Below are 21,997 nucleotides of genomic sequence, written 5' to 3' on the forward strand. Positions count from 1 at the left end.
CAGGAACTAGGTCTGTTGTGTCCTTTACTGTGTCCCCGGTGTGGGGCACAGGTCTTGGCACATAGTAGGAGCTCAAATGTTTGTTGATTGAATGAATGATGGCAGATACAGAGGACACTTGAGGTTCTACCTGCTCAGCACCCATTTCAGCTTCTTTCAGCCTAAGAGTACCTTGGGTTTTTTTGAGAACCACTCCTCCCTCTCTCACTCACATGGCTCAGCTCAGGGCTGATCCTATTCCCCTGGGAGATGGGCACATGTAGGCCCAGTCAATCAGAGTCACAATGATTGGTTCAGAGATAGGCATTGACATAATCCCCACCAATAAGAATGAGAGTTAGCCCTCAAACTTTTGCTGGAATAATTGGGAAAAAGCTAATACACAGGAAAGAGGTGGGTTACGGAGAAGGAGAAAGGGAAAGAAAGGGAATCAACCAATACTGACTGAGCACCTGGATTCAGTCATTCCTGAAGTCAGACCCTGGGTTTTCCCATCATATGTGCATCGTTATGACAGTAGATAGTCTCAGGGCGCCTGAGTGGCTCAGTCGGTTAAGCTTCTGACTTTGGCACAAGTCATGATCTCATGGTTTGTGGGTTCAAGCCCCGTGTCAGGCTCTGTGCCGACAGCTCAGAGCCTGGAGCCTGCTTTGGATTCTGTGTCTCCCTCTCTCTCTGCCCCTCCCCCTGCTCATGCTCTGTCTCTCTCTGTCTCAAAAATAAATAAAAACATTTTTAAAAATAACAGTAGATAGTCTCTTATTGAGCACTTACTATGAGCAAGGCACTTTATAACAAATTATCTTAGTAGATTAATTTAACAATCCTGGGGGTTAACATGAGGTTTCCCATTTTACAGACCAGAAAACAGGCTTAGACAGGTGAAGTCCAGGGTCTCATGGAAATCCTGCTGGACTGAATCTCAGAAGGCTATATAGTTGGCCCTGCTGTGCCTCAAAAGGGCTGAGTCCTTGGACCAGGATCCAACCCTGTGTGGACATCTCAGTTTGTCCATCTGTAAAATGGTGAGCAGGCCCGAACCATCTCTAAGGGCCACTCAAGTCCCAGGGTTCTGAGTTCTCTGTCTTCCTTGATGGGAGCTCCAACTGTCACATACAGGGGTGCCTGAGCGGGGCTGCCTTCCCTCACCTGGCCTCCATGTCCACGACATGCAGGGTATCTTCCAGAAGGCAGGTCTTGAGCTCATAGTCCTCCTGGCTGCTGGCTGTCAGCGATGGGGATGCGTTGACCTCCAGGAGCCACCTGGGGAAGGAGGGGAATGGAGAGCCTTAGGGTTGCCTGGTCCCTGGGGACCCTGGAATTTCATGGAGAGGCTAGATGGGGTGCCTGGGCCCAACCCTCAATTCAACCAAGGTTGCTATCTCCATTTTTCCACTAGAAGAAAGGTTTCAGTGGCTAAAACTTTTTGAAAACAATTGTCACAAACTTGAAATCCCCACTGGGGCCAGGTGGTACCCAAACGAGGCAAGCTGGAGGGGGTGGAATGATCTTGGTGCCCTCGTATTGCTCTTCCTTCTCCCACTAGAGCTGTGAATACAAGACAAAGTCCCGTTTCCTAGTGAACTTTTGCGTGTGTGGGCAATGGCCGCTGAGGACGGCAGGAGCTGGGAGGGGTGGAGAGCGGTGAACCGGGAAGAACATTCCACTCTAAAGCGGTGGCCCCTCCAGGAGACTGTCACCCTGTGGGAGTGTGAGCCCAGGGTTCTGAGTTTTCCAGAAAAGGTGAACATCCAGACTGTTGTGTAAACATCTCCCGGTTTTTCGAGATGCTCAAATGAATTTACAAGGAACATAATTTGAACTCCAAAATTGAAGCGTCTGTGGCCAAAAGCAGCCCAAGGGCCTAGAGCTTGCAAACTCTTGTTTTGTGCAAATCCGGTCATTTACAGACAAGAACCTGGGGCACAGACAGGGAAGGACCCATCCGGCAGGTGAGTGGCAGACTCGGGCCCCCCTCCCATCCCCAAGCTTGTTTCCCCATCAGTGTCCACTTTAATACCCGCAGCCACATCTTGTAGCAGGGGGCAAAGGAGAGACCCGCTGGCACCCGAACCCTGTTTCCTTGAACCTGGGTCTGACATAGGTATCAGTCTAGAGCTCCAACTGCTGGCTCGGAAAGCCCTCAGCACCTATCCAGTGACCCTGGGGAAGGAGCTCGGGAGCCGCAGTGCAGGCAGGGAGTAGCTCAGCCCAGGAATTATGACCCTGGGCCTGGCTCTGCCTTTGACTTAATGTGTAACCCCAAGCGCCCAGAACAAACCCATTGGGCTTCTGTGTCCTGTTGTATCACATGACGGCCATCACGATGGTCCCTGCCACCTCAGGCTTGTCTTCCTCATCAGCTCAACCTCCTCTGTGGGGACTGTGGGAGCGCACCAAATTCCTTTTTTTTTTTTTTAATGTTTATTTATTTTTGAGAGAGAGACAGAGCGTGAGCAGGGAGGGGCAGAGAGAGGGAGACACAGAATCCAAAGCAGGCTCCAGGCTGTCAGCAAGAGCCCGACACGGGGCTGGAACTCACAAACCGTGAAATCATGACCTGAGCCAAAGTTGGACGCTCAACTGACTGAGCCACCCAGGCGGCCCATGAATGCACCACATTCTTAACAGGAAGTGACATGGTAACAATATTCCCTTACACGGCACTTTGCATCCTGAGATCAGCAGGGTTTACAGAGAAGTTTCTTGCCTGGTACTCGGGAAGGATTGCTGACTCAGCAGATGTTCAGGAAAGGTCTTTTAGTGCCAGGCACGGGGTTTGGTGCTTTACAGACAATACCTCATTTATCCCTCATAATAATTCTATAAGCACAATGTCCATTTTACAGATGGGCAAACTGAGTCACAAAACTAGGAAGTGCGTCCAGCCAGGAAGCGGCCGAGACCACACCGGGCCGTCTGGGTGCAGAGTGTGTGAAACGTGCCCCCCTCCCCCCCGTTCTCCGGGCTGCCGGCCCACCCACTTACGGTTTGAGGTCCTGGTCTATGAGGATGTCGTAGCCGTACAGCTCAAAGCAGTGCTTGTCGCTGATGATCACCTTCTGCACGCTCTGCAGGCTCCTGATGAAGATGTTGTCCATGTCGCTGAAGAGCGTCTCCACCGCCTCCGGCCCATGCTTGGACGCCAGGTACTGGCGGAAGCGCTGGATCATCCACTTGCAGCCCTGGGGCCCCAAGCACCCAGGGAGGGGGCGGAGAGGGAGCGTTCGTTAACTGGGACCTGGCCGGCCGGGACCCTCCAACAGTCACCATCAGCACGGGCCTTGGGTTTCGACAAGAGGCTCCCACCAGGGTCCTGTGATTAGGAGGACTCTGAGTTTGTCCCTCTTGCAGGGCAAAGCTACTGCATGCTCAGGGGAAGGGTGGATGTGCCCTCCCAGAGCCTGTGCTTCTTTCTAGAGCACAGCCTGGGTCCCCAGTCTCCTGGAAGTCGCTGCCCCAACACCCCGCACAGGTTTCTTCCCTGGGCCTGCCTTCCTGGGCACAGACTGCACTGACCATGGGTGTACCCTGAGGCCCAGAGATGACCAACTGGTTACTGTTTTCGGGGGGCTAGGGGTACGTATATGCAGGAGGCCCCCACTGTGTAGGATGGAGCTGGGGGAGGGAAAAGACGGGAGCGGGTGTGAGCTGGGAGCCAGCTCTCCCTGTGCCCCTCTGTTCTGGCTCTTAACTCTGAGAAGCCTGAGAATTCTAAATTCGAACTTGGCCTTGTAGGTTATTAGATAGATAAATGGATGGATGGATGATAGATAGATAGATAGATGAAAGAAAGAAAAAGAGAGAGAAAAAAGAAAGAGAAAGAAAGGAAAAGAAAGAAAGAAAGAAAAGAAAGGAAGGAAGGAAGGGAAATGAAAGAAAGAAAGATGAAAGAAAGAAAGAAAGAAAGAAAGAAAGAAAAGAAAGAAAAGGAAGGAAGAAGGAAGGAAGGGAAAAAGAAAGAAAGAAAGAAAGAAAGAAAGAAAATACTTTCAAGGTAGGAGGATAGAACACATTTTGTTACAGGGTGTGTGTCTTTGATTCGTAACTTTTAAATATTCAGACACACAATGTGTGGGCCTCCTTCTGTACTCTTGTCCTGGGTCCTGCAAGTGGGAAGGGTGGTCTTGACCTCACTGATGAAGTGGAACTATGAGCCCAAGACTGGCCTGTCCTGGGCTCCGTGGTACACCATCTCCTCACCCCAACCCAGTCCCAAAGGGCTGGCTCTGGAGGCCAGAAGCACAGCCTCCTCACCTTCTTTGGATGGTAGTCAGGAGAGGTCTTTTGCACAGCGACATTGGTGAGGTGAACATCTGGGAGAGGTAGGTGGTCAAGGACAAGTGTGAACAAGAAGGGTGAGCCCTGTTCCATGGAACCCCCAGAGATCAGACTAAGACTTGTGCTTGAACATTGATGAGGAAGGTGCCACAACGGCCCAGACGTCACATATGTGGGCCTTGAGTTCAGATGGGCCTGGGTTCAAATCCCACCTGCGCCTTTTACTGGCTGTGTGCCCCTGAGCAAGTCACTTAACCTCTGAGCCCTATTAAGTGGGGGGACTTAGGTGGGGGAAACGGGCAAAGAGTAAGCAAACAATCAAAACCAATCTGGACAGAAGTGGGGTTGATTAGTTATGAAATCTTTCAGCAGGATTTTTTTTTTTCAGCTTAAAAACGATAATAGAAATCACAGAGGAAGTCAGTGGATGAACAGAGCCAACCATGTAAAAATAAAAATAATCAGATATCAGGGCAAGAATGAAAAGCAAGCATGACTAGATAAAAGATTTGTAGCAAATGTGACAGACTAATGTTTTCATCACATGAAAATCCCACATAAATTGTTAACAATAAAAATTTATGACCCTAATAGATACATAGATATAGGGGTATGAAAACATCAGGGAAAACATAACTGCTAAAAGACCATCTGGGAAAATGCCTGATGTTTCTAGTAATAGAAGATACATAATTTTAAAGGGATGTAAATGGAGGGGAGGGGTGGCGCCCGAGTGGCTCAGTTGGTTAAGCATCTGACTTCACGAGATCAGGTCAGGATCTCATGGTTTATGAGTTCAAGCCCCGCATCAGGCTCTGTGCTGACTGCTTGGAGCCTGGAGCTGCTTCAGATTCTGTGTCTCCCTCTCTCTCTGCCCCTCCCCTGCTTGTGCTCTGTTTCTCTCCCAAAACTAAATAAACATTAAAAAACAATTAAAAAGCAATAAATAAAGGGATGTAAATGAGGAAGAAGTACAAATTGCAAGAAATGCAAATTCTAAGGCAAAACCCTGCTTCCCCATTAAGTCAGTTACATATTTTTTAACCTTTTTATTTGGAAAAACTCAAAACTCACAGAATCATTGCAAGTGTAATGAATGCCCATATAGGCTTCATCTACGGGTGCTAATTGTTTTAGAAATGTCTTTAAAAAAATTTTTTTTAATGTTCATTTACTTTTGAGAGAGACAGAGCACGAGCGGGGGAGGAGGAGAGAGAGAGGGAGACACAGAATCTGAAGCAGGCTCCAGGCTCCGAGCCATCAGCACAGAGCCCGATGTGGGGCTCGAACTCACGAACCGCGAGATCATGACCTGAGCCGAAGTTGGATGCTCAACCAACTGAGCCACCCAGGCGCCCCAGAAAAGTCTTTTTTAAATGATTGTCTTCAGGGGCGCCTGGGTGGCTCAGTCGGCTGAGCATCCGACTTGATTTCAGCTCAGGTCATGATTTCACGGTTCGTGGGATCATGCCCAGTGTCGTGCTCTGCACGGACAACTCGGAGCCTGCTTGGGTTTTTCTCTCTCCCTCTCTCTCTCTGCCCTTCCCCTGCTGATGCGCGCTCTAAATAAATAAACTTTTTTTTTTTTAAGTTCCAAACTGTTTGAAAAAATAAAATCAAATGATTGTCTTCAGCATGGAGAGCTGGGATAAAATGGGCCCTGTCAATGGAAGGGTAATAAAAATACAAAAGAACCTTCTGTAAAACAATCTGGCCCATATACCCTTGACCCAGTATTTACACCTCTGCAATGTCGTCTGAAGGAAAGATTAAATATGGTAAAAGATTTATGAAAAATATGTTTCTTTCCAGCATTGTGTGTCATAATTGGAGGAAGCAGAATACTTTCTAAATGCCTGCAGGGTGGAAGATTAATAAACCAATAAGTCTACTCGGTGGGATACTTTATAACTAATAAAAAATGTCTACAGAAAATTACTGATATGTGTAGTGAAAAAAAGTTATGTTTATACAGTTGAGATCACTCCTTTATAAAATGCAACAACAAACTGTACAAACGAACCTGGGAGAAAATACGTCAGGGTGAGTAATTGTCTCTAGAAAATAAGAACACAGAAGGTTTCTTTTCTTTTCTGTTTTTCCTTTTTGTACATTTTCTGAATTTTCTGATTTGCCTTTAAAAGGCTTTACTACTTATATTGTGAAAGCTATACTCTTCAAGTGTTTTATTATTTTTATTATTAAAGTAATACATAATGGTTGTAAAAACAATTCATAATATAGGAAAACGTGTAAAGGTGAAAATAAACGTTCCTAGCCTGATTCTAATCCTCCTTGGTGTTCAGAGTTTATAAATTAGTGAACATCCTTTCTGACTTTCTTCTGAATAGAAACATATTTCCTTAAAAGCAAAACTAGGATTATAAACACACCAGGTCTATACCTGTATGTTGTTTTTCATTTTAATAGTCTGTCTTAGATACCTTTCCATGATATTTTAATTGGCCTCATTATAACAGCTGTACAATAGCATGTAGATGTTTTATCGTTCATTTTGCCATCCTTCAAGGGTGTTTTAATTTGTTTCTATTTATTATTACAGTGCTGAGGTCATTATTTTTATATTTTGTGTGTGCACATACATGCATATATATTTGAATAACTGTATGTGAACTATATATAAAAATATAAATCTCTAACTCTTAAATATGGAAAACAGAGGGTTACTGGAGGGGTTGTGGGACGCGGGTGGGCTAAATGGGTAAGGGGCATTAAGGAATCTACTCCTGAAATCATTGTTGCACCGTATGCTAACTAACTTGGATGTAAATTTAAAAAATAAAAGGAAAAAAACATTAAAAAAATGTAAATCTGTATATTTAAGGTCAGGTTAAAATATGTCTTATTACTTTATGATCCAAAGTTGCTTTATTATTATTTTTTTTTATTTTTTAATTTTTTTAACGTTTATTTATTTTTGAGACAGAGAGAGACAGAGCATGAACGGGGGAGGGGCAGAGAGAGAGGGAGACACAGAATCGGAAGCAGGCTCCAGGTTCTGAGCCATCAGCCCAGAGTCCGACGCGGGGATCGAACTCACGGACCGCGAGATCGTGACCCGAGCTGAAGTCGGACGCTTAACCAACTGAGCCACCCGGGCGCCCCTGCTTTATTATTTTAAAAGTTGGTGTGTAATATACGAACCACATACAGCAAAATATTAATATCTGCTAAATCTGGGTGGTGGATGCCTGGATTTCTCTTATAGTCTTTTTTCTGCATTTTTGTATATATTTTAAATATTTCAACGTTTGAAAATTAAAAACAATTAAAAGAAGTTGTGGAACATCATGTGTATTGACTCACTGTGAAAACAGCAAAGGCTTGTTCACTAGAAACTAGTCCTGGGAAAGCCGGGGTCTGTTTAACAAGGCGCCATGACCCGAGATATACAAGCACTTTTAAGTAGGGAACAGGGGACCACTAACGTGCTGAACGCTCACTTTGTGCCGGGCACTGTCCTAAGGGTTTTACGCGTGTCATTTAATTTTAACAAAACACATGGCGGCCAAAATATAAAACTACAATAAATGATGACTTGCATATGTTAAATGCTTGCTAGAATCACATAATTAAACACACATACTAAAAATGCTAGAGTTGGGGCGCCTGGGTGGCTCAGTCGGTTAAGCGTCCAACTTCGGCTCAGGTCATGATCTCACGGTTCATGAGTTCGAGCCCCATGTCGGGCTCTGTGCTGACAGCTCAGAGCCTGGAGCCTGCTGTAGATTCTGCGTCTCCCCCTCTCTCTGCCCCTCCCCTGCTCATGTTCTGTCTCTCTCTCTCAATAATAAATAAACGTTAAAAAAATTTTTTTAATAAAAAATTAAAAAAATGCTGGACTTGGAAAAATAGGGGGGGAAATTGTTGGAAATACTCAGCAGGGCCAACTCCCATTCTAACATGCAGGCGACGCATGTGCATGAGCTCGGGACAGACACATAATCGAGAGACCAAATTAAGGCAGGGGGTGGAACTGGCTGGAAGCATTAGCTGTGTTGTCCAAGCAGCAGCAGCAGCAGCACCTTCCGTAGCCTTCTCCCCCACAGGCAGGTAATCCGGTCCTGCTGATTTATCATCTCTCCATTTCTGGATTGCCGGCCTCTTTGCTTCTGATGCTCATGTCTAAAAATCTTATGTTTATTTATTTTTGAGAGACAGAGCATGAGTCGGGAGGGGCAGAGAGAGAGGAAGACACAGAATCCGAAGCAGGCTCCAGGCTCTGAGCTGTCAGCACAGAGCTCGAAGCGGGGCTCGAACCCATGAACCATGAGACCATAACCTGAGCCGAAGTTGGACGCTTAACCGACTGAGCCACCCCGGCGCCCCACATCTAAAAATCTTAGAAACATTATTTTTGATGTCAGTATTCTAACCAGATAATACACTCACATGGTTCAAAAGTCAAAAGGCATCAAAATGTGCCTGAGGAACTATCTCCTCCCCACCCCTGTTCCCACCCGCCCAGTTCTCATCCCAAAGGCAACTTCCGTTCCCAATTTCTTATACTTCCTTCTAGAGATGTCTGCGCATGGATACAAACATATACAGAGATATAATTTGTAATGTGAATGGAAGCATACTTTTCAGAGTTCTATACTTTGTTCTTTTCCAATTAACAATACGTCACAGGGATTATTTCATATCTGTACATAAAGCACGGCCCCATTCCTTTTAACAGCTGCATAGTATTCCATCATGTAAATGAGCAGTTTGTTTTATTTCCTTTTTTTCTCTCTCTCTCTCACAAACAAGGCTGAGCAGTGCATTGCCTTTAAACCTCTCTTTTCCTATGTTGTGAGTGTACATGTCGGGTAAATTCTCAGAAGGGAATTTGCTGGGTCAGAGGGTATGTGCTTTTGTCTTTTGATAGACATTTGCCAGATTGCCTCTGGAGTGGTTGTACCCACTTACACGCCACCAGCGACACACGTATTCCCCCAGCCTCGCCAGCATAGTGTGTGATCATATTTTTGGTCTCTGCCAGTTTGATGGGTGAAGAGGGCATTGTGTTTGAGTGAATGTGTGAGCCAATGTCTAGGCACACGGAAGGATGCAAACATTCTCCAAAGGAGCTCGAGCTCGCCCATCCTGTGAATGTGAGTCAGTGTGGAGCGAGCAGAGAAGTTTGGGGTGAGCTGCTCTGAGCAGAGTGGGGCTGCTCCCCTGGGATCACCGGGGGTTCCCCCACCCCCACAAGACTGCCAGCTCCCGGAGGGAGGGACCAGGCCCGTTTTGTCCACTGCTGTATCTCCTGTGCCGAGACCGCAGCTTGGGACTCGGTGGAATGAAGAAGCTCTCCCTGACCAGCTGGGGGGATGGGGAGGGGCAGGGCGCAAGGGGTCTGGGCAGACGGGATCCGAGGATACACTGGTCATCGATGCTGCTCAGTGTGAAGCGGGTGTTGGAGAATCGGGCGAAGCCGTCCCGGTACAGCCAGGCCCGCAGCGGGACGTACTGTGTCGAGGAGGGAAAGGAGGGAGAGGAAGGGGAGGGGGGTGAATACGAGCAATCTGCCCCTCCTAGCTTTCGCACCCGTCGTTTCTTCCACCTGGAGTGCCCTTCCTTCCTACCTTCTCACATCACCCCTCAAGAATCCGTCCAAACAGCCTCCTCTGATTCCACCCCCTCCCTCCCTGGTGTCAGGGGCAGGGAGAAGATGCAGAAGGGAACTGAATAAACGAGACTCTTCTCTGCTCCGCTACCACGCGCGACACCCTTCCGGGTGTGTCCACGTTCCCCACCAGACGCTCAGCTCCAGGAGCCCAGGGGCTGAGCCCGCCTCCCACGCCCCTATGTCCTCATGCCCCACATTGAGCACCTCACGAAGGTTTGAACGGTTGCTGAACGAATGGGTGGGGAGAGGCGGTATGGCAGCTCCTTGTCTGAGAGTAGACTCTGGCACTAGGCCGCCTGGATTGGGAGCCCAGGTCTGTCCGTCACCTGTGCGTGACCTCGGGTAAGCCACTCAACCCCCTCTGATTCTGTTTCCTCATCTGTAACATGAGGATAATAATAGAACCCGCCTCCCTGGTCGTTAGGAGGACCAAACGTAGTAAAACCTGCTGAATACCGGGGTTTGGTACTTAGGAGGTGCTCGGTAAAGGTCAGCTGTGGTTACCACGAATGGCTGAGTGAATAAAGGACAGGCGGACGGCAAATCCAGACTCGGGTCTCTGAGATGGCACAAATGGGATCTGTTTACGTGCCCCCGCCTTACCCTCAGCCGCCCCCTGGGCTCTCCCAGGCAGGCTCACATAGGCACCCCCCAGAATGGCTTCTGCCCCCTGTCTCCTGGCCCAGCTCTTCCTTACCTGCTGCTGGAGGAGGGCCCCATCTTAGCTACTCACCGACATCACCAGCACGTAGACGCGCAGGTCAAACTTGCGGCCTGTCAGGCAAGGAAAGAATTCATGCAACAAATACTGACCGTGTCCCAGGCAGCATGGTAGGTTTGGGGGTTAGAGCAGTGGACAGGCAGAGGTGAATGCCAATAAAAGCACAAGAGGTGCAAGGAGAAGGTAACGAGGAGGGGAGGTGGTTAATGTGGGGGAAAGGCTGGAGACAGGGGATCAAGGAAGGCTTCGTGGAGAAGTGGTGGCCTAGAGGAAGAGAGGTGCCCCGCAGCCTGGAGGGGGCGGGCCTTGGGGCAGGAGGGACTGCCTGAGCAAAGGGCTCGGTCCAAGGGCAGAGTGGAAGGAGACGAGGTCAGTGAGGTCAGCAGGGGCCAGCTCACGTGCAATATTTGGATTCTGTTTTAGCAACCATGGGAAGCCACTGAGGGGATCTTGTCCCCCTGGGTACTGTGCTGGAGCGGAGCATAGGGGACCAGAGTAGCAGCGGGCATCAGTGAGGATGGGAGGGGACAGTGGCCAGAACCAGGATGGAGGGGGTCAGATGGATTCAAGAGCTGCGTGGGAGCTTGATGGAGGTCGGACATGGGAGGGGAAGAGAGAAACACACCCACAACGGTCTCCGACCTCTGGCTTAGCAACCAGGGGCTGGAGGGGCTGTATCCCGACGGGGAGGCTGGGGAATGAGCCATATGACAGCGGGAGGGCGAGGGTTGGATCTTAGGCATGTTGGGTGTGAGCTGCCGGGAGGTGCCCAAGGGTCGGTGGGACATCAGGATCCGGGCTGCCGGGGTGAGGTCCTGGCTGGAGACAGAAAGCTGGGAGGTCACTGGCATCTGGGGGTGTTGAAAGCCACGAGAGAGTCACTGGGGGAGGGGAGGGAGGATGTTGCCCGAAGCGGTGAGAGGAGCCAAGTGGCCCTCTGTTCTGGGCAGAGACCGCCATCTCACCTCCTATCAGGTAGGGGTTTTCGATATAGCGTTGAGCTACGTAGTTCTCCACGGGGATTTCATCCTTCTGGTCATCAGAACTTCTTGCGTCCTGGTTGTAACAATAACTATTATTAACATCTACGGAGCATTTCCTGTGCAGGAGGCATCGTGCTAGACACTCTCCTCGTTTGGTCTTTAAATCAACCCTATCAGGGAAGGACGAACGTTATCCCCCATTTTACAGATGAGCAAACTGAAGCACAGAGAGGGGAAGCGACTTGCCCAAGGTCACACAGCCGCTCCGTGGCACAGCTGGGACGTGGACCCACACGCAGGCTGGGCCCAGAGCTTCCGCGTTTAACCTCTAGACCTGTGCTGTCTATTTACATTTAAACTGCTTAAAAATAAGTGAATTTAAATGCTGTCACATGGATGAACCTTGAAGCCATTACGCTAAGTGAAATAAGCCAGATACAAAAGGACAAACACTGTAGGAGTCCATTTAGACGAGGTCCCTGGAGGAGTCAGATCCACAAAGACAGAAAGTAGAAGAGTGGCTGCCAGGGGCTGGGTTGGAGGGGCTGCTGGGAAACAGGGAGTTAGTGTTTCCTGGGGACAGAGTTCTGGAAGCGGACGAGAGTTCTGGAGGTGGATGGTGGTGGTGGTTGTACAATGATGTGAATACACTTAGTGCCCCTAAATTATATGATTAAACGTCGTTAAGATGGTAAATGTCATGTAGATAAAAGAACGAAAAGAAATTTAAATCCAGTCCTTGAGGGACACCGGCTTCATTTCAGGTGCTCAGTGTCAGCACGTAGCTAGTGGTCACGGTACTGGATAGCACAGGCATACACCGTTCCGCCTCTGTAGAAAATTCCATTGGTCCGTGCTGCCTGGAGGGCCACGCAGGTGCCCGGGGACTTTCCTCTCCCGTCTCTGCCTGCGAATCCTTTCCTGGCCAGCCCAGCAAGGCTCTGTCTCATACCTGCACAGCACCCCATGGTCTGCAAAGCCCCTTCTCAGCCGCTGTCCCCTTCACGGTAACCATGTGAGAAAACTGAGGCCCAAAGGCGAGTGGCGCATACTTGGTGAGGTCACACAAGGGCCTGGTGGCAGGGAGCCACTGGAACTCAGGGTCTCTGGCCCCCAGGGCAGAATTTTCTACACCTGCTATCATCCCCCGGCCCCCTCCCCCTCCACTGCCAAGCTGCTTCAAGACAGAGGCAACCAGGCCTTCCCTTCCTGGGCCCCGGGCCACCTGGCACCTGTACTCACATGGCCTCCAGGTGGATTGACAGTGCTCCGGGCTGGCTGGGCCTCTGAGCTGGTGAGCTTCTTCCCAGTGGTGCCCTGATGGGAAGGAATCAGACACACAGAGGAGGGAGGCAATTCACTTACTGAGCACCTGCTCACGCAGCAGGTGCTGGTTGTGTAGCACCATCACCATCTCTAAAGTTCAGAGGGGTTTAACAATTTTCCCAAGATCACACAGCTGCTGAGTGGCAGGGGCAGGATTGGAAGCGGGATTTCTACTACGCCGCATCCTGGGATAAGGATGGGTCATGGGGAGGGAGGGAGCTACCTCAGGCTCGGCCTGGGACTTGGAGGAAGAGTCAGCCAAGCTCTCCCCAGTCAGGTGAGCAGGAGGCCCAGGTACAGAGGCAGCGTTCTCAGGTTTTAGGTATAGTAACTCGTCCTCAGCAGGCACTGTTACTACTCTCCCCCATTTACTTGGGCACAGAGAGGAGAAGCATCTTGCCCAGGGTCACACAGCTTTTAAAGGGCAAAATCAAGATTTGAGCCCAGGCAATCTGGCTTCAGAGACTCCGTTCCCAGGGGCAGAGCTTCGCTGCCAGCCCTTCAAGCTTTGGAGGAAGGAAGGAGGGGCCCCTCATGGCAGCAAGGGCAGAGGGAGATTTCCGGAGCAAGGGGGAGGGGTAAGCTTACCTTCCTCCAGTCCATGATGTCCTTCAGCCTCCGGAAGAGGAAAATGCCTTTTCCCTGCGACCGGGCTACCTGGGGTGGGGGTGAGTGCAGAAAGGTCTGCTCTCAGCTCTATGTGGTTCCTTGTTGGCCCCTGTGCCTGGGGCACCTCCCCACCATTTCTCTGTCTCTATCTCTCCCATGGGCTTCCAGCTCTCTCCAGAGGAATGGCCCAGCCCAGCCCCATGGGGCCAGCCACTGAGAAGGCACTAAGCCTGGCTGGCGGGTGGGAGGGAGGCAAGGGGGGGAGGAAAGAGAGAAGCCGACTTCGCTCACAAAGGCATACAATGGCATGAATAATACAAAACAACAGACAATTAAAAAACCATTTCTAACAGTCTTGGGAACACATCATCCAATTCTTTTTTTGGAAATCAATTTGCCTCCCTAATTAGGTTTTGCTTCAGCTAATACTGATCAGTCTGCCTTTACTGAATCCCAGCATGGATAATTCATGGCTTCACAGAGTCTAGGGGCTGGAAAGATCTTTAATATCATGCAGAGCAGTCAGCACCAAAGGCATTACTCCCCCCTGAGAAATCCCTCTGTGATGGTCACCTGCCAGGGAGCTCGCCACCCTCCCCCTACCTCCGGATGCAGCTCATTTGTTGCAGGATCGCTCTAGGAAGCAGTCATCCCAAAGATATCCATTAGGTGACTACTGTGTGCTGGGCATTATGCTATAGCCGTGACCCAGACCTCATGGAGCTTTCACAGCCTAACCTGTGTCGAGCTAAAAATTTGCCAGCCTGGCTCTGGCCTGTAGGACTTCCTAAAACAAATCTGATCCCTGGGCCCCAGAGCAGCCCTTTGGGTAATCTGCAGCCACTGAGCAGATCCCCTCGAGGCGTCTTTTCTCTGGCATTAAGGCACCCAGGTAATGCAAACTCTCATTTCCCTCTGTTCTTCTCGGAGCAGGGCCAAGTTGGTTAATGTGATGTTCTCTGTACAATGCAGGGGCAGGCAGGGCTGTTGGGCATGGATGGGCAGGCTGTCCACTGCACAAGGGCTCCCCGTCATGGGGCCAGTGGGAGCTGAAACTCAACCCCCGCTCTGCCTGCTGTGCTGTGTGCCTGTTTCGGGGTTGTGTACGCCCAGAAGATGGGGTGCCCGCAAGACCTGGGAGTACTGGTAGCGTTTCAGGGGAAGCCACATGCGCACAGCTATTTGGGAGAGCAATAGTGTGCATAAAGGGCTTCCCACAGTTCCCAGCTACCCACAAGACTTACATTCACCTCACAAAAGATGACCCAATGTAAACAGTGAAAAAGTCACTCAACTTCATTAGCCTCAAGGAAATGCAAATGAACACCCCAAGAGGATGCCACCCTATACTCCCTGAGAGTGGGTAAAACTAAAGACCGACAACGGCAAGTGTTGGGGAGGCTGTGGAGAAACCGGAACTCACAACTGCTGGTGGGCGTGCACCAAAGCTGGACATAGGCATCTGCTCTGACCCAGAAACTCCTCTCCCGGGCACCTGCTTGGCAGAAACCCGGGCACCCGTGGACATGTACAGGACGTGTAGCACACGATTCACAATAGCTCCAACCTTGAAACTCCCAAATGGACAAGTACGCACTCAACGGAATCGTGTCAACAATGATGATGAACAATGCACCGACCCGCGTCAGTGTGGATGAGTCGCCTGAACACGATGTTGAGGGAGAGAAAGCGGACGCAGTGATTCCAATTACACAAAGTATGAAAGCAGACAAATGATGAATCCATGCTGTTGGGGACCCGAGGGGTAGTGAATGGGAGAGGGTTGGAGGGGAGCTGCTGAGGGGCTGGCAATGCCCTGATTGCAGTCTGGGTGCTCGTTACTCAAGTGTGCTTGCCTCGTGAAATTGACCAAGCTGTGCCTCTGTGACTGGGGCATATTCTCTTTACTAAACTTCAATTAAGAAGTTTTTTTTAAAGACTCCTGCCTTTGGGTCTAGGATCCCCCCACCCCCACCTTCCCTGTAGCCATTCCCCTTCCTTCTTTCTGGCCGGCAGAGCCCAGCTCTCACACGGAGGCTGGAAAGACCAGATACCTGTGTGGTCAGCCTCCCATGCAGCTCACGGGAACCATGCGACTAGTTTTGGTCAATGAGGCCCAAAGAGACATCGGCTTGGGGCCTTGGGGCTTCTGAGAACGATTTTTTTTTCCTTGTTAACAATATTGGGGTGGGCGCCTGGGTGGCTCAGTTGGTTAAGTGTCTGACTCTTGATTTCAGCTCAGGTCATGATCTCATGGTTCGCGAGATCGAGCCCTGCATCAGGCTCTGCTGATAGAGCGGAGCCTGCTTGGGATTCTCTCTCTCCCTCTCTGCCCCTCCTTCCCTCTCGAAGTAAATAAACAAGCATTTAAAAAAATACATTGGGGTTGAGGAAGAGGAGAAAGAGAGGGAGGGAGCAAGAGAGGAAGGGAGGGAGAGAGAGAGAGAAAGAGAGGTTTGCCTCCTTTCCTTTCTTTGAATGCTACACTCTGGGGAGGTGAGGACTATAACCGTCACCAATGAGGTGACGAGTCTGATGGAGGAAAGCCAATACACTGAGGATGCAGAGTGATGACAGAGGAGAAAGATAAGGAATGTGGTCTTTTCACAGCACCACTGAGCACATCCCCCAAACCTGGAACTTCCTACCTCTGGCTTTCTTGTTATATGAGGTGATAAAATGCCTTTATTGTTTGAAGCAGTGCTAGTATGTTGGCAAACACGCCTGTTCCGGGAGATGCCCTCCTAAGGGAATAATCCTCAGAGTGAAAAGTAAACTTCCTGCTTGGTGATCTATCAGGGTTGTTGAGGCTGGAAACCACCACCTGCTCCCTAGCTCCAGCAGACTGTAGTTTCCAAAAACAATCACAAAAATATTTCCACTCCCATATGTTTTCCCAGAACCTTGCTACCTCCACCCTCCATCAAGAGGTAAATTCAATGTCCCGCCCCGAATCTGGGCCAGCATTTGGGACTGTCTCTACTAATTGCATATGGCAGAAGTGACATTGTGTGGATTCCAGTGCTGGGTCCTCCAAGGCAACACAGCTTCCACACCGCTTTCTCTTTGGGGATGGTTGCCCTTGGAACCTAGCCACCATGCCGTGAGGAAGCTCAGGTCACATGGAGAGGTCCATACGGAGGGCAACTGAGTCTTCCAGCCCTCCACCCTGGCTGAGCTCCCGGCCAACAGCCAGCACTGACTTGCCAGCCCAGTGAGGGAGCCAGCTCGGAAGAGAATCCCGCAGCCCTCACGGGAGCTGTCCCAGTAGATGCTCAAACAGCAACGAGCCTTCCCTGTCAAATGCTGCCCAAACTAGCATGAGCTAATAAATAAGACAGGATTTTCATTTCAAGCCACTGAGTTTTGGGGTGCGGGAATAGGACCAGCACACTGACTTTAGGGGAATGGTTTCTAACAGTGGTAGCCAATACTTCTCAGATGTTTTCTGGGTGCCAGGCCCATGAGCTCCTTCAAGCTTTACAAAGAATCTTCTATGGAGGCATTAACATTATCCCCCTTTTGCAGCCAAGGAAACCAAGGAACAAGGCCAAGCACTCTGTTCAAGGTTACCCAGCCTGTAGGTGACAAACCCAGGTAGTTATTTTTTTTTTTTTACATTTATTTATTTTTGAGAGACAGAGAGAGACGGAGTACAAGTAGGGGAGGGGCAGAGAGAAAAGGAGACACAGAATCCGAAGCAGGATCCGGGCACTGAGCTGTCAGCACAGAGCCCGACGCAGGGCTCGAACTCACAAGCCGTGAGATCATGACCTGAGCCAAAGTCAGACGCTTAACTGACTGAGCCACCCAGGCGCCCCCCCCACCCCCACGGTCAACATGGTCCTACTGTTGGGATTATCAATCTTACTTGATAATCTGGGAGTAAAATATTATTTTTATAAAAAGATATGTTTTCAATTGGAAAATAATATGAATGGATAGTTGGGGCGCCTGGGTGGCTCAGTCGGTTAAGCCTCCAACTTCAGCTCAGGTCATGATCTCACGGTTTGTGAGTCTGAGCCCTGCGTCGGGCTCTGTGCTGACCGCTTGCTCAGAGCCTGGAGCCTGCTTCGGATTCTGTGTCTCTTTCTCTCTCTGCCCCTCCCCCACTTGTGCTCTGTCTCTCAAAAATAAATAAATGTAAAAAAAAAACATATATATATGAACGGATTGTTAGAATGAACCATATTTAGATTTAGATTTAGATATTTAGATTTAGAACCTGTGGCCACTCATGGCCCTCGATGCCCTGCCCCTGGGGATCATTTCTCATGAGGCATTCGTTGTGTGGCATTCATTGGGTGTTACAGATGTAGTTGGTGGTCCACTCAGCAAAGCCAAGTATGGAAAAAAATTCCCTTTTTTCTCTGCCAACAGAACCCCATTTGGGTATTTGTTTTTGAATGTAAGCTCTACACCCATCGTGGGCATTGTATTCACGACCCTGAGATCAAGAATTACCTGTTCCACCAACTGAGCCAGCCAGGCGCTCCCAACAGAACCTCATTTGGATCACCTCTTCCTGGTGGCCCTGCCCTCTGCGGGGTCTGATGCCCACGGTGGTCCCACGCCCCCACCATGTGACCGGTTCAAGCAGGGCCAGCAGGATGCCAGGGGAAGTCTACTGCAGTGACCTCTGGGGAGTTTGTGTCTTCTTCAAAAGGGACACACAAGACCAGGGTGTTCCTTCAATCCTGTGGCAATAGTGGAGGCGTGAGGAGGTGAAGCTAGAGCTTGGCAGCTACATTGTGACCAAGAGTAGCGGCCAGGCCGCTGGGGTGGGAACCGATGATGATGTCGAGCTGCCCTATGATGTTGAATCATCCCTGGAAGCGACCTCTCGTCATTAAAGGAAATGTCCTGGGGTCTGTAAACTTGAATGAGAAGAAAGTTTTTCATCCTAACCAGATTTTCCCACTGCTTCCCATTATGAATGCAGACAACAAATCCTAGTAGTACTAGCCAAGCCTGTGACTTTACTCTCAGAGGAAATCTCGGTTATTTTTAGATCACATTAGAGTTGCTGCAGGTGTCTCAAAATATTGTTTTTGCTTGTGATGATTTTGAAAGTATGGTAACAATGGGGCCTGCTGTTAGACTCTCTTTCACTGTTAATGAAAAGCACATATATTGTTACTGTTACTGCATACAGATCATTTAATAGTTTGTGTGGCCGTTGTGAGAACATGCTAGCCCATCTCCAACTGCGGAAGGTGCTGGACTGACCGCCAGCTTCTACTACCGCAGTCCACGCTGCACTTGTGGGGCCCCGCCTGCAGGGGACGCTCCTGCCACGGACGGAGGACAGAGGGGGCCTTGAAGGCTGGCCCACTCCCTGGAGAGTGGGGCCTCCTCTGGCATGAGGCCTCCCCCAGGCCTTGCTGCCCGGCCTCTAGGTGCTTCTCTTCCTTCCCTCTCTCCCTCGCTGGGGTCTGACTGCCGTCCAGGCTCCCCCCCACTCCCTCCCCCAATTCCTCACGGGCAAAACTCCCGGCATGTTCGTTTGTTTCTCAGAGGACCCAGACTAACCGGTTGATAACTGTTTTTCAATAGAGTTGCTTCTTTTTATAACCAAATTATTTTATCCTTTTAAAAACACTATTTTGTGACCGTGTGAAACACTATTTTTACCAGCCCTCTCGTTTGGGCTCCCTGTAGTCGTGATTTCTGTTATTTGCTGCCCAAGGCATCCTGCTGACCTCCTGCCCACCCGGAGGGCCTGAGCTGGTAGGAAGGGAGAATGTTTCGATGGCAAAGAAGTTGGGATCGATGCAATTCTTACATCAGTTGGACTTTTAAATGGCAGAGTCAAGGGCTTGTTCTTATCCTCTGAGATGGGCTGGGGCTCAGGCTCGGTGGGAAGAGGGGTTCCTGAGGATGGCAGGGAGGGGATGATGCTGCTTACTCCCTTCTGAGTCCAACTCGCCCCGCCCACCCCACCCCGCATCGCCCCTGCTCTGCCGCCGGGAGTGGAGGAGGAAGCTGAAGAGTCAGCAGGCCCTAGGGCACCGTGCAGAGGAGATGCCAGAGGGAAAAGGCAGGCCAGTGGCTACCCTGACCCTCCGGCCATGGCAGCTATGTGAAAACTCTTGTGTGTGGGTGCACGAGGACAAGCTGGCTCACAGAGACAGGCCTTGTGGGAGGAGTGGAGGGATTCGGGATTTTTTCTATTTTCTGAATTTGGAGTAATGTCCTTTTTTTTTTTTTTTTTAACATTTTCCCCACCCCAAAGGATCCAAACAACAGGATCCCAGAACTAATACTCCGTCCCAGCGGTTCATGGTTCGGTGGCTCCAGAGAACCCTGGTTGCTCTACCTGGGAAATTGTTAGAAATGCAAATTCTTTGGCCCCACATCAGGCCTACTGAATCAGACCCTGGGGGATGGGAGGGGGGCTTTAATAAGCTCTCCAGAAAATTCTGATGCACTCTCAGTTTTGAAAATGATTCCGCTAGGGTCTCACTCCTCCAAGTGTGGTCCGTGGACCAGCAGCAAGGGCCTGACCTGGGAGCTGGTTAGCAAGGCAGACTCTCAGACCGACCCAGACCTGCCGAATCAGTCTCTGCCTTTAACCAGGTTGCCTGATGATTGTGGGCACATTTGGGTTTGGGAAGCACGACCTCGTGCTTTCCAGGTGTCTCCTGGAGTCTTGGAAGTAACCATAAAAGCGGTCAATGACTGGATACCTAAGTGCCAAACCCTTTATATAATGTGTATAACCGCATTGGATTCTCTCGCAAGCCCGGCAGGTAGGTGCACTCATTCATTCCATTTTATGGATGAGGACAATGAGGACGCAGACTTAGAGGGGTTGAGGAACCTGCCCAGGGCTTATGCGTGGCGGGTACAGAGTTAGAGCTCAGGGCACCCACTCCCGGCTCCCCACACCCCAGACAGGGCGCCACAGCTATTCAGGAGCAAGGACACACGCACACAGCCAAGATGCCTCCTCTTAATTACAGCTGTCTTGTGTCTGCCTCTAACAAAGGCCGTGGGCTGGGAAAGGAATCAACTTAATATGCAATTGCTCATCCCAATTAGCACAAATTACCATTTGTCTGAGAGGCTAATGCTGGGAGCTGGGACCGCCCTGTGGCTTGTAGTCTTCCTGTGCCTAACGAACCCCTTCTTCTCCGGCTGCAGAGGAGGGGACAGGTGCAGGAGGTCCCGGGGTCAACGCTGGCTGGGACCCAGTCGGGAGGATCCGTCGTTTCTGTCTGGCACGTCGATTCCCCCTCCAAGCAGCTGTGCTCTTGGTTGAATGTGCATATCAGCCAACACCAGGTCTAGTCCCCAGCTGCACGAGGAAAGGCTGCCCCCCACGTCCTCCCCCCAGCTCCCTTCCTGGGGCCTGGCACGGTCCCAAGCCCAGAAAATATTAGGGGGCTTTGATGATACCATTCAAGGCTATGGTGGCTTTGTGGTGAGAAACCAGCCCTGGCACGAGGAACAATCGAGGGGCTCATAGGTGCTCTGCCGCGCCTGCCCTCCACTCAGTTTCTTGATCCCCGAAGGGCTGGCTACCTCCGGATGCAAGGCTTTCATGCATGCAGTCCCTCTTCCCAGAATGCTCTTCCCTACCTCTGCCCTTCGCCAGGCTGACTCCTCGGCATCCTTCAGGCCACAGTCAATATTTCTTGACTTTCAGTCAAAGTCAACAATTCTTTTAATAATACTAATAACAATGGCAGCTATCATTTATGGAGTGCTTAAGGTATGCTCTACCTGTGTTAATCACACCACAACATTATGTGACAGGTAACACAGTCTCACTTTGCAGATGGGAAAACTGGGGCACAGACAAGTTAAGTAACCTGTCTGAGCTCACACAGCAAGTAAGTGGTACAGGTAGTATTTAAACTAAGGGATTTGACCTTAGAGCCCAATCTCCCTTCAGAAAAGCCCGCTGCGCAGCAGGGAACCTCTTACTGTTTCCTCTCTAGTGTCACTTAGAACAACTGTACTCACACAGGTATCTTCTGTAACGTCTGCACTCAAGGAAGGTAAAGACAAGACCCGCTTCCAATTTGCTGAGGGCTGTGTCCCTAGCACCTACTTCTATGCCTGGCACGTAGCCAGCGCTCGGTAAACATTGTGGAATGCTTGAATAAATGGGTTGCAGTCTCCTCATCTTTAAACCAAGGTAATATTGGGGCGCCTGGGTGGCTCAGTCGGGTTAAGCGTCTGACTCTTGACTTCAGCTCAGGTCATGATCTCATGGTTTGTGAGATCAAGCCCCACGACAATCCTGCTTGGGAATCTCTCCCTCTCTGTCTCTCTACCTCTCCCTCCACCCCCTGCTCTCACGCAAGCGCACACACACTCTCTCTCTCAAAATAAATAAATACATATTTAAAAATGAAATGAAATAAAATAAAATAAGGTAATATCTCATCCCAAAGACCATCTGGAGAATCAGGTAATGCAGGCAAAGCG

The 21,997-nt window shown here is 50.0% G+C and overlaps 1 protein-coding gene across 1 annotated transcript in view; it reads right to left on the minus strand.

Annotated features, from left to right (window-relative positions):
• The window catches only part of TTLL9 (tubulin tyrosine ligase like 9), a 37,516-nt gene that overhangs the window by 4,553 nt on the left and 10,966 nt on the right, over nucleotides 1–21,997 (minus strand). Inside the window, exons 7-14 of the mRNA XM_047069285.1 lie at nucleotides 13,538–13,606; nucleotides 12,866–12,940; nucleotides 11,606–11,696; nucleotides 10,653–10,693; nucleotides 9,672–9,759; nucleotides 4,258–4,316; nucleotides 2,989–3,185; nucleotides 1,150–1,263 (exon numbers count right to left, since the gene is read on the minus strand). Coding sequence (XP_046925241.1) covers nucleotides 1,150–1,263; nucleotides 2,989–3,185; nucleotides 4,258–4,316; nucleotides 9,672–9,759; nucleotides 10,653–10,693; nucleotides 11,606–11,696; nucleotides 12,866–12,940; nucleotides 13,538–13,606 — 734 coding nt within the window. The remainder of the gene's footprint in view (nucleotides 1–1,149; nucleotides 1,264–2,988; nucleotides 3,186–4,257; nucleotides 4,317–9,671; nucleotides 9,760–10,652; nucleotides 10,694–11,605; nucleotides 11,697–12,865; nucleotides 12,941–13,537; nucleotides 13,607–21,997) is intronic.

The sequence above is a fragment of the Lynx rufus genome, unplaced genomic scaffold, assembly GCF_022079265.1.
Source record: "Lynx rufus isolate CCGP_SWC_20201006 ecotype Redwood Valley unplaced genomic scaffold, mLynRuf1.p SCAF_8, whole genome shotgun sequence".
NCBI lineage: Eukaryota > Metazoa > Chordata > Mammalia > Carnivora > Felidae > Lynx > Lynx rufus.